Raw genomic sequence first — 13,469 nt, forward strand, 5'->3', positions numbered from 1 at the left:
TGAAAACAAATCTCTGCGTAAGGTCCTTCCTCAAGGTCACAAGTACCGTGAATCACATTCCATAAATATGAACTATAACTTTAAAGTTTTTATTGATGCCGTGAAAAACTACGCAATAAAATGGATAAAACAAGAACAAGAAGACATTGATTCTCTATCAGATTGGGACAAAAGCCTTGAGGTCTTTTATTTTGAAACGTATGGAAGTTTTAAGTAAGTCAATGAGTGTCAATGCTATATCAGTTTTCAAAACCTCGATGTAACAAAAATATTGTCGTCTACTATACCCGTCGACAAACCCAAATCAACATTATTTTTGTCTGCAAAACATATTACATCCCATGTTTATTATCAGAGGAAAACGAAGAAAATAATAGCAGCGATAAAACCTATACCGCCACTACACTCTCCAAAGAAGAGAAAAAGTGGAAACATAAGTGCTATCCTCTTTTGATCCCTCCAGCAAAGACAATGATTGTGATTTACCGTCTACATACTGGATTCCTAAACTCCACAAGAATTTATACAAACAATGCTACAAAGCTGAATCTGCAACGTATCACCAAATCTCTATCAAAACTTTGCATTTCTATACTTCATACCTTCCACAACACCTGTTACTCCCGTAGTGGTATTAATTCAATGTGGATCCTGAAAAATTCGACAGATCATCTGGGAACCCTCAATTTAAGATTACTATCAGAATACAATAACATTAAAACCTTTGATTTTTCATCACTTAACATTTCTGTTCCCCTTACACAGTTAAAATCCCGACTCAAAAACATTATACATAGTTGTTTCTAAACAAAGATGGTAAACATAGGTACAAATATATAGTTCTCAGAATAGAAGGATAGCTGAGGTTTAAAAATTCTTCAAATAACGAAGTTTACTGCACCGAAGTATAATAAGGCTATATTCGGAATCATTTGTTTTTGGAAAAGTATTCTATTTTTAATTAAAACTGTCGTACAAACGTTTTGTGTTCACAATTTGTATAATTTTGCGTTTTGTGAGGGTGCACTGTTTTCCTCTGCAACTATATGATGGTATAAAGTCAATTTTGGTTATGAATACATGACAAAAAATGTTAATGATCTAAGTGCTTTTCAAAGTAAGCATTAAGGATAACATGAAACTGTTATTTTGAATTAAATATTGTCATGCAGAACATATTGAAAACGTTTTGTAGACCGTATTTTTGTGCTAATTCTGAGGCAATTTTCATCAATTATTTAAAACTTATGCATTTTTATCAATCATAGTGGATTTAAATGTATTGATTTTGTAACCTGGTACATTATGAATGATCTCTCAATTTTGTGTAATGATAAGAAGGTCAATATCGGTGGTACAAGCTACCCCATTAATATGGAATTTTACGTGTTCTGTGTATAATCTACCGCTTATTGTGGCCATAACTAATACGCTTAGTCAAAATTGCGATATTGTGTTGTGGCGTTTTGCCAATGATATTTTGTGTATTATTTATTCTACTGGGTTTGTTTTGTTTAGTTTCCAAGAAAACTTTGAAATAAACTAGTATTTGCTCTTATTGAGATATCCGCTTATTTTAATCAAGTGAGATTAATATGACTTGGACCAAATCTGAGCATTATAAATTTTAATTCCAGGTTATAATAGTCAATGAAAGAGTAATCAAGGGAATCAAGGTTATAGCGGTAATCAAAAGAATACAATCCAGGGACAAAGACCCGACATGGAAAACAGACATACACAACAAAGAACATACAGTAACCAAAATCATACATACAAAGTAACAAAAGCAAACGAGCAACTCGGACTCCACTAGAAACATTCGACATTTAGTACTAAGGCTAGTAGACTTGAGAGATAATTTTAGTGGGGGTGTAATAAATCAAGTCAATAAAACATTTAGGGATATAAAAATAGAGTATTGGATCAGTGGTTTAGCTAAAGAAGAAATAATAAGTGTGCCAAATCATTTGAAAAGGTACATATGTTTAACAAATGGGAATGTTGGTTTCTTATGTATGAGAAGGCACAATGAAAGATTGATTGCATTATTTGTATAGATCCAATACCGCAAATCGGCTCTGACCCACAACATTTTCTTTATATTCACAAAACGAAGAATTCATAAATAATGTGTTAAGCTTTATGGGGAGCTCCATTCAATTCAGAATGTCTGACTCCAAAGGGCGATTCATTATGGAACAAATGATGGTTAGTGAAGAAAATTGATGTGATTCTAATGATTATTTGTATATCCGTTTCTCTAGGGTCCCCATTAGCTATAATATATTTTTGTACCTTGTGATGAATAAGGATATATATCAAATAAAGCTAAAATGATATCACAATTTTTTATTTGCAATTATGAATGTATAATATACCATAATTCTGAATCTTAAGTCAGTATAAAAGTTTCTTTTTACTGTTTTCTTGTATTTAAAATATATATTTGAACATTGGTTTCCAATGAGACATATCGCCGAAAAAAGTTGCTCGTATCCCTCCAGAGCAAGATGTGATTTGTAAGAAAAAAGGATTCTTGGCAATTAAAACATTGTCTGCTCTTTATGCATGCAGTAACCGATCGTAATATACCTCAGCGAAAGGACGCTTTACAAAGCAATCAAGATACATACTAATGATTTTCAGACCTATGGCGGGCTGAAATCTTAATTTTGTTGTTTCACCTGTTGCTACATACTGCAAAACGGCATTTTGTTTTGCCATAAGACTCAAAGGGAAAATAAACTGAACACAGTGAGCCAAACTAACTTGGAGTTTGATTGACAATATCCAAACATTAATGCTTATCATGTAAACTCACATCCAAGCAACGTGTATTCATATCTACATATATATTACTTATGTTTGGATGTCTTCACAAACACCCAAGCCTCCCCGAATTCCCCTAATTTGTTTTAGTTCTTTTAAAACGGAAAACCTAAAACAACCTGCAAATTATAAACTGTTCCAATATGAAATATGCCATGTTAGAATACGAAGGGGTAGAACAAAGGGTTAACGTAAATGCTATCATACTAAAAGGCCGGTGCAGTGAAATTAAAATATTCTCTCTTTTTCGCCAAGATTTTCACATAACCTGACAGGCTTCAATTGGAAAGCTTTCCCAGTATCCTATCACAAACTGTATTCTCAAAGCAGGTTTTTGTAAAGGATACGGATTTTCCTGCCAGAATGTTCAAAATTTTACTCGCTTTTAATCTACGACAGATTAACTCTCTTTAGAACCTATTCTTCCTCTGACAACTGGTTATACTATAAGTAACAACATCTGCTCCAAGTCAATGACTTATAAGCTTTTCAAACCGAAAGAACAACTCGTTACACAAATAATCAATTTGGTCAGAAAAAGTGTCTTGGTGGTGCATTTGTTTTGCATTTCATGACCTTTCAAAAATCTGGTACCACTATACAATAAAATAAAAGTCGTTTTGTTACTTTTTTTGGAATGCACTTGCATGTTCATGACGAATATCGGCGATATGGAGTGAAAAGGACGAAATCAACTAGAATACGATAACGCACTATTTTGTTATGTGCAATAAAATTTACTTTTAATAACGAAGTGTAATTCTGCTTTTTTTCTCTTAGAATTGCATTTATTGCATTATTGGCATTGACTTTTAGCAAAATTAATACATGTTTTCCGTTTCTCAACAAACTGATGGCTTTCGTTGTAGTCAGAGCAACACAAATTATAGACAGGTCAAGTGGTGTTTTTTTTGAGTTAATAATATTCCATGTTTTTGATAAATGTTGTCAAGAACTGAGATGGTTATAGAAAACCTAGGCGTACTAAACAGTTTTTTTAAGTATTTTATGATAATATATATTTGCAAATATACGAAAATTCTCAAAATGGACCAAATGGGAACTTGTATTTAAACTAATGGAGAAATGATACTTTTAATGCTGCTATTTAAATAGAAAAGTCGATATTTTAATATTTTACTGCAAATGTTAAATATTAAACAATAATTTCAGAGTATGTTTTCTTAATATTTATTCTCTAATTTTACACTTTGAGTCCTCAAAGGTCAAGATCAGCTTTCATTTCGCACTGCTGTGTTACCAAAACTGCCCCGGACGGCACTGTTGGCTATTTTTTCTTAAATATAGCGATTGATTCTTGTATGAATAGACTTTGAGCTGATCTGATGTAAAAAAAAAGATTTTTTCTTACCAGTAAAAGGAAGTAAGTCATACAAATATGATACAACATTTTTTTCTTATAAGCATGATTGTCCTTTGAACCCATTTTGATAAAGACTTGACCTTAATCGAAGTGTACGACATCAATATTTCGACAGAGCTTGAAATAAGCTTTTCATCGATATATTATATAGACGTGTGTTATTACGGTGCAATGAACTTTCACTTTGTAAAAATAATTCTAAATCATCTTCAAAATAAACCGAAGAGATGTTTTCAAAATGCTGGAATTTTTTTTTATCGAAAACATATTTGTCCAGTGTGATGACGCGTTTTTCAACAAACTACTTGTGACCTATTCCTTCTCTCTTATAAGGCTGACGTTATCGCTGGTCTGATCCGAAAGAAAGTTTGTTTGTTTGTTGGGGTTTAACGTCCGAGCAGCAATATTTCAGCTATATTCAGACAATGAACATGAAATGGATGATAAAATGAGCATGAAATGAAGAAAACAAAAGGATGGGTCACAAGGATAATAGGGTCGACAAATTTCGATTGCCACTGGAAAAAGGGGGGATGGGTAAGGTAGGGCAATTTATCGTCCTGTGGCGGAGCGCAAAGGTTCCTACTCCTATCGAATACCACAGCAGGGTTCTTTAACGTGCGAGGAACGTAGCATCTTTCCGAACAAGGTGCATCACTATGGTTTGCGGTCAGGTTTTCCGTATTATAGCCTGACCACCCCAGCATGTAACACGCCAGGGGTACCCCATTCCACCACCTGGGACACACATCCCAGTCGCTCTGTGGGCAGAGCGCCTAGCCCCCGGCTAGGTTTCTGAGCACTATTTAGTCGCCTTATACGACAAGCTTAGCGCTGCTGCAGGCCTATTCTTTTAACCTCGGACCTGCACGGGGCCCGAAAGAAAGAACATTGTTTAGCTAGATTCTTTAGTCTCAGTTTTTGTCATATAGACGACGTTTTATCGTAAAACAATCCTAGTTTCGGGGATTTGATACATCGCATCTACCTTAAAGAACTTAAGATGACACCATGATTTGTTCAACGTGTCATAGTTTTCCTTTGCGTTTTTGTATGCCCGGACTTGACTTTTATGAGCAACACGGCGGGTGTTCCTACGCTAACCATACCGGTGAACCTGTTTCATGCTCCCAGTTTTTAGTGGAGTCTTTGTATAATTTGTATGTATCATTTTAGTTACATTATGTTCCTTGTTGTGTTTGTTTTCCATAACTGGTCTTTGTCCTGGATTACATTCTTTTGATTTCTAATAGAATATTGGTTCCGTTGATTCCTCATTCATAATATACAAATGGGTAATTATAAGGTTCATTTCACGGGTTCCCTGAGTTAACATTTATTAATTACAGCAACTATTAGCAAAAGGGCAACTCAACAATGTATGTGATTTACCAAAGAAAAAAGGTACCTGCAACGCACTTATGATACGGTACTACTTTAATGTTAAGAGAGGTCGATGTGTCCGGTTCATTTACACCGGCTGTGGTGGAAATGAGAACAACTTTCTATCAAAGAACGATTGTGGAAAGGCTTGTAAGAAAAGGGTATTTATGTATATCTGACCACTACAGATTTTATGTAGTTTAAGCGAAGATGAGACTTTATTGGTGTATATTTAAGCTGTAGAGAAGAGAGGAATCGATACTTTTATTCATTTTAATCCTATTGTGTATTTTTGACTAGGTAAGGAAATTAGTTATCGCACAGTTCTACAAAAATGTACAACTGAAATATTAATTGATCTGTTGAAAATAAAAAAGTAAATACAATAATCGAAGCGCTACGAAATGGGAGATATTAAAGATGGTTAAGCACTGGAATTTCAAGAACATATCAATAGATAAACTAGAAGAAAAAAATAACAACAACAAAGTTAAAATACTAATAAAGATTAAACTCTCATCTTCCTAAATCAGACACAGATTTGCCTTTTTACTAAACGATTAAAGCATATTTCCGGAATATCTTGATTTGCTATCTCAAGTAATAAAAAACGAAAGAAATATACTAAAGTACGCAAAAATTAGTATTGACGCTTGTTGATTTTTTCGATTTTTTGAATAGTGTGTACATTACCCAAGAAAGAGGGACAATGTTACAAATCTATAAATAGATGGTACTATGATGCGGATAACATGGTTTGCAAAAAAATTAAATACAATGGATGTGACGGAAATAAAAACAGATTTGTTAATAAGAAAAAATGCATTGAAAAGTGTGATGGAGTGAGTAAGTATTTGTTAAAAATAACAAACAGTTGTTAATAGAAATGACTATCTCTATCCCGTAAAATAGGTTAATGAACACCTCATTAAATGAAATGTATAACATTATCTTCTTGGTATGTTTAGTGAACTGCAAGTGCATGCATCGTGTACCGGGAGTGTAACGTGCTTCAATGGATACGTGTGTCGTGCATGTCGTATGCCCATAATCAATTCAACAGAATACCTTTGTGATTTCGCTCCACAATGCAAGAATCAGTATGTTTTCAATATCGAAAAAAAAATTATCAGAAAAATAAGAATAAAAAGTAAATAATTAGTTTTAGACATTCTGACATGAAATGATGTACTACAAATTGGTAGGCCCCGTGCAGGTCCGGGTGTTAAAAGAATAGGCCTGCAGCAGCGCTAAGTTTGTCGTAAAAGGCGTTCAAATAGTGCTCAGAACCCTAGCGGGGGGGGGGGCTAGGGCGCTCTGCCCACAGAACAACTGGGATGTGTGCCGCAGATGGTGGAATGGGATACCCCTGGCGTATTACATGTGGGATTGTCAGACTATAATACGGAAAACTTGACTGCAAACCATAGTGGTGCACGGTGTTGGGAAAGATGCCACGTTCCTCGCACGTTAAAGAACCCTACTGTGGCATTCTCCCGGAGTAGGAACCATAGGGCTCCGCCACAGGAGGCTAAATTGCCTGACCCTACCCACCTCTCCCTATTTCCAGTGGCAATCGAAATTTGTCTACCCCATTGTCCTTGTGTCCCATCCCTTTTTCATTTCATCATCATTTCATGTGCATTTTATCATCAATTTCATGTTCATCGTCTGAATATAGCTGAAATATTGCTGCTCGGACGTTGAACCTGGTCCATGCTCCCATTTTTTTTAATGAAGACCTGGTTGCTCATTTTTCTCCGTTTCATCTGTGACATTTTGGTTTTTTATGTTCTTTGTTGTGTGTGTGCTTGTTTTCTCTTTATCCTGCTTATGTATTATTATTTTCCCGAAGCTTGGTCACCAGTTGGGTTCCCTTGATTTCTAATGAAAACAACTTTATGAAGATTTGATATTTTGCTGCTCGCAGACAAATGAAAATGTGTTAGCAATGTACCATATATAACCAACAAGAGGCTCCAAGGAGCCTGAACCGCTCACCTGGTTAAAGTTTGTCTTTCAAGAGCAATACATTTAACAATGAGTTGTCCGACAAGTTTGATTCAAGAAGACTTTAGTAGGACTATCATAAAGATCATTTCAGCGATAGAAAGTTTCTTTCTATTTATTATAGTTTTCAAGATATTGGCTGAAAACTGTAAAAAAAAAAGTTCTTTCAAGTACAATAACTCTTACAAAGAGTCACCTGACAACCCTGAAGACTTTTGAAGGATTTATAATAACTATGGAAATAATGTTGCTAAATCTAACGCTATAGAAGATTTATGCGAAAAACTACTGTCTGACTACTATGTTCTATTTTTAGTAACGGCGGCCATGTTTTTCGGACAGATAAAAAATCCCCACATCAGTTCTATGCAGGATACCCCAATAAACATTCATACCAAGTTTGGTCCCATTGGTCAAGTGGTGTCAGAGGAGAAGATTTTTGAAAGAAATAACATAAAAAATAGCAAAACAACGTCGAAAAGGGGCAATAATTCCAACTTGGCTTAACAGATTAAAATGAAAATTTGACCAAAGATAGATCCCATCATGTTGAACATTTTTACTCAGTCAGAAGTTGGCTTAACCTATCGCTTTTGGAGATATATGCAAAAAACTACTGTCTGATCCCCTATGTTCTATTTTTGTAACGGCGGCCATGTTTTTTCAACAGATCAAAAACCCCACATCTGTTCCATGCAGAATACCTAAAAAACATTCATAACAAGTTCAAATTGGTCAAGTAGTGTCAGAGGAGAAGAGTTTTAAAAAAATGTTAACGACGTCGGACGACGACGACGGACGCCAAGCGATGGCAATAGCTCACATGGCTTTCGGCGAGGAGAGCTAAAAATGTCATTTTTCAGATTAAAATGGAGTCTTTTCTAAATAAAAACTATAAAAAAACCTATTCTTAAACCAAAGTAAAATGTATTCTATATGATAATTATATAACAAAATGGTCATTTTCCACATCGAAAATACACCCGTTTCTTGTTCAGAGAAATTTAGGCAATATTACATTAGATCACCTGCTATGTAAGCAATTGTCATCACTTTGCGTCCGTCTTCCGTGGTCGTCTGTAGTCGTTTCTTAGGATATCCTGCTCAAAACTGACTGTTTCAATATCTACAAACATGGCGACTGTTAATAAAAATAGATCATATGGTTCAAAATATATAAAAAGGTTGAATTAAGGAAAATCTGATATTTCAATATTGTTCAAAATCAGAAGACGAACCTATGTGGAAATTTTCAAAATAAATCACTTCTAATGTTTCCATTACTTGGAAAATAAGTCTTTCAAAATCATTATGCTAATGGTAAGATGATTGTAAAAATTCTTAATCAAATCTACTTGAATAAATAATACTAAAATTTTTACCTTTTTTGCTAACTGACAGCATGCAGCAAATAACCAACACATGTAAACAATATTAATACACTTTTGTTGTATATTACAAATATGATTTTAAAGTTCATATTCTCAGCTTTATTTTGACTACTTTTAATCAGAATACACATAAATAATGCACTTACAATGCAAAGGTCTAATATTTTTGGTACTACATAGAGCGGTGGCCATTTTACTAGGAAGTGGTTAGTGAGACCTTATGTAGGAGTTATGGTCCTTGAAACATATTGTTTTGTCGTTTTTACGTGTACAAATTTGAAAATCATCTTCTCTAAAACCAAAATTTAATGGCAATTGGTATTATTGTTCTTTAGGGTGTTCTGCACAAACTAATTATTTATCTTTTTTAATAAAATTTCAATATTTTCACCATCAGAAACAGACCTATCCTGGAATTTTCAAAATGATTTGTCGCATGATATAGGAGTTATATCCCTAGAAACCGATTTTGTTTGTCGTATTCCACAAATAGAACTTTGAAAATCTTCTTGTAACCAGGCGACAAAATTAAATGAAATGTAGCATTAATTTCCTCCGGATATCTTGCACAAATTGATAACTCAAACAATTTTTATCGATTGAAAACATGACTGTTGTTACTAAAAAAAAGAACATGGGGTCAAGATGTTTTTTTTTGTTTTTTTGTTATTTTTTCCTCAACTATAGAATAATGATGAAGATGAAAGCTATTAAAAAAACATGATATTCCGAGTTAATTGACAGTAATGAAACTTTTTTAGACGATCATTGTTTTGCCATTTTTACCAGTTGTTCGGATTCCAATGATTTTTTGTTTCTGTAGGAATCATGGAATTATAAGTTGAATGGTGATAAGGAAATTTGTTCTGGACGGTCATTTTCAAAATGGCTCTCATTATCCTGCTAAATTTTATACTTGCTTTGATTTCAACGATATTTGGTTTATATTGTATGGTTTCCTGAGTTGAATGGTGATCATGAAAATGTTGTATAGCCTTGATTTTACTTTACTTTATGTTCTTTCGAATCAAATGTATAATGGGCTAATGTTTCACCTTGACCAATTGGATGACAGTACATATGGGAACCCCTGGCTAATTTTTTTCCAGAGATTCTCAAAACACTTTGAAGGTATTTCCAACATAATATGGTTCTTTAGGTACTCAGTTGAACTTACAGCATTCATCAAAATATGTTTTTTCTACATTTTTTTTTGTCAAACATGGTACCAAAGTATGGTACCTTTACATGCATGGTTTGCCGGGTGTGCGATTCAGGCTCTTCGAGGGCCTCTTTTTTATTTTGTCAATTTTAACCTGGATATTCGAAATATTCTACTAAAGATTCTGAAATTATGATTTTTCTTTACTCCCAAATGTGTATGTGTGATATACCATCTATTATAACAAGAGGCTCACAGGAGCCTGAATCGCTCACCTTGTTCAATTTTTGCCTTTCAAGGGCAATAATTCTAACTCAATAGTTTTTCAACAGTTTTGACTCAAAGACGACAGAAGTTGGACGGACTTAACACAAGTATCATTTCATCAATCGAAAGTTTCTTTTTATGTATTTTATAGTGTTCAAGATATTAGCTGAAATACTGCTAAAAACATAATTTTTCGCTTTTCAAGGGCAACAACTCTTACAAGGAGTTTTTAATCAGATGCAGAATTATCATAAGAATAATTTCAGCAATTGAAATTTTCTATTTATCATAGCTTTCAAGATATTGAATGAAAATTGTAAAAACGTAATATTTTGCCTTTCAAGGCAACAAATTTAACAAGCAGTCATCAGAGATCCTTGATCCAATGTAGACTTTTATAGGTCTTATCATTAGGATCATGTCGGCAATTGAAAGAACTGGAATGAATCTAATAGTTTCGGAGGCATATGCGAATAAATTCTGTCCGACCCCTTTGTTCTATTTTTAAAAACTGCAGCTATGTTTTTTTGTCGAAGGATCAAAGGTCCCCACATCAGAACTACGCAGTATACTCTTAAAAATGGTCATACTAAGCTCTTATTGGTCAGATAGTTTCAGAGGGGAATATTCCTAACGTTAAATATAGGGCTAAAAGTCGAAATAGAGCCATGTTTTTAGAGAATCCCCACATCATTTACTATGCAGAATTCTTGAAGGAACATTCATACAAAATTTGGTGCCAATTGGTCAATTAATGTCAGAGGAATCGATTTTTGAAAGAAAAAAAAACATTGAAAGGAGCCATAAAAAGTTGAAGAAGGACAATAACTCCAATATGGCTAAACGGATTAAAACGAAAAATTTACCACATATAAATCGTATCATGCTTAACACATTTATTTAGTCCGAATTTGATTAAACCTAACGGTTTTACAGCTATATGCGAAAAAACCTTTGTGTGACCCTTATAATATTCCATTTTAAGTAACAGCTGCCATGTTTTTGACGGATCAAACTAACAGTTGACACTTTTCAGATCAAATGCATTTTTTTTCGTTCCGAGAAATAACATTATATTACATTGTGTCGTTGGATTCGTGTGCATGATTTAGCGCGTGGGATTGGGAACGTTACACGTTCCAAGTGGTTAAAATCACTATATGTTGATTACACTAAATGTCAGCTTTAATAATTAGAATTCAAACTTACACTTGAGAATATCACTACACATTCTTCATTAGATATGCAATGTGGCCTTATTTTTGACAATTTTAGTACATAAAGGCCTACTTTATTTTATATTTCTTTGACATTGTTAATTAAAAACAAAAACGTACTTTCATTGAACGATTTTGACAGTAAAAATATAACAAGTTCTAGTTTTTTTATTTGTTGGAATATTCTTACTTCAACGACCCAAAAAACATTTGAGAATATGAATGCTTTTAATACTCTTAACATTTCTTTCATTGTTGCTCAAATATGAATATAAGCTCCTTTCAATATAATGGTAAATGATAGTACACATTTGTCAGTTACATTTAAGAAAAGTTGTCCAAGTTGAAAAACACGTTATTTATAACGTTAAATGTATACTCATAATAATAAATTATTGTTGGATGTGTCAAGGGAAAATAAAAAAAAATGTCAATAAATTGCCTAACAAAAATGTGATTTCCATCTAAACCGTTTGTTGTCAACCTAAGGATGTCCTTATCATCAACGGAAGCAACTCGAATTCTTGATAACATCGAAATTTTTAGAAAATCGGTCATATGTATAAGTATCATGATTTTGCTTCTTCTATTTGTTTCAATGTTGATGTTTTTTCTTTCTTGCTGCGTTTGATTTTTCCTTTGAAAGGACCGCTTGATTATATATATTGTGTCTTAAACAAAACAACCGGTAGTGCCATGCCTTTTTTTCACATTTCCCAATTGACGCAGGACTTTCTCAAATTAACTCGGAAGTGAGATATGTCATCGTTCGTAGATTTATGATTCAGAAGTTTAACTGTCGCATTTGTTTTTTATTTATATAAATCTAGAGAAATACCCATGTGGACCACTCCCTCCTTGTGCGAATCCTTTTGGACATTGTTTTAAAACGCCAGTTAAAACAACAACCGTGATAAATGGTGTCAAATGTAGTACTAGCTGTGGAGGACCTGTATGCAAACCGGTGAGTGTTTTAAACAAATAAAACTGTTCACAGCCGAAATATCGAAATATCGATAGGTCATACAAGGTTTTTGGTTCATTTTTTTTTAAATTTGTAATACAAACCGACTAAAATCTTAAAATTTAGATTAATCAGTACTAATACAATATGTTATACAATAAAATGTTATTTTTCATATCTAAATTAAAATACTTTTCAAGGGCAACTGTCCATCTGGTAAACCACCAAGTACTTGCAACGACACATGTTTACTAGGACAAAGTTGTGAAGGGACAAATATATGTTGTTCTGGCTGTTGCAGAGATCCCATCATTGGTACGTTATTAACTTAATCGACATTAATACATGTATAGCTACTTCATTTTTGACTTTTGTTGTTAAAAATTTAAAATCTGGGATTACACAATATTGTCTGATATGTGGTAAATAAGATCTTTATTAAAGACAGTAAAAAGTAACTCACATAATTCAATGTTTATATCGATAATATTGTTTTAGATCCAAAGCCTGGCAAGTGTCCATCCATAGGTTTTGTAGCTTGTAGAAGAAATATCCAAGAGTGTTCAACTGACAGCAAATGTGATGGGAAACTGAAATGCTGCCCCAGTGGTCGTTTCAAATGTTGTATCAATCCTGATTATTCCAATTAAAATTTAAATTAATCTATATAAAAATAAGTACACCTTATATTGCGTCTGTTAATTTCTAGACATACATTTTTTGTAGTATGTGGTTTACATAAGGACAATGATACTTGATATGGTCAGGTTTTCAATATAATAACTAAATGTTAAACATTCCAACAGCTGTGGCATAAACTTAAGCAATGACACCATACACCATACATATAGCATAATTT

The 13,469-nt window shown here is 33.5% G+C and overlaps 1 protein-coding gene across 1 annotated transcript; it reads left to right on the forward strand.

The window, feature by feature from the left end:
• The first annotated feature begins 6,304 nt into the window (after positions 1-6,304).
• Positions 6,305-13,428, forward strand: LOC148627350 (uncharacterized). Its single transcript, XM_088571588.1, has 4 exons — positions 6,305-6,445; positions 12,477-12,610; positions 12,811-12,925; positions 13,109-13,428. Exons 1-4 carry the CDS (start codon positions 6,352-6,354, stop codon positions 13,258-13,260), a joined length of 495 nt encoding a protein of 164 aa, XP_088427714.1. The 5' UTR covers positions 6,305-6,351; the 3' UTR covers positions 13,261-13,428.
• Positions 13,429-13,469: the final 41 nt, after the last annotated feature.

Source organism: Perna viridis, chromosome 1, assembly GCF_037379345.1.
Source record: "Perna viridis isolate PV_CMFRI_1.1 ecotype Kerala chromosome 1, ASM3737934v1, whole genome shotgun sequence".
NCBI lineage: Eukaryota > Metazoa > Mollusca > Bivalvia > Mytilida > Mytilidae > Perna > Perna viridis.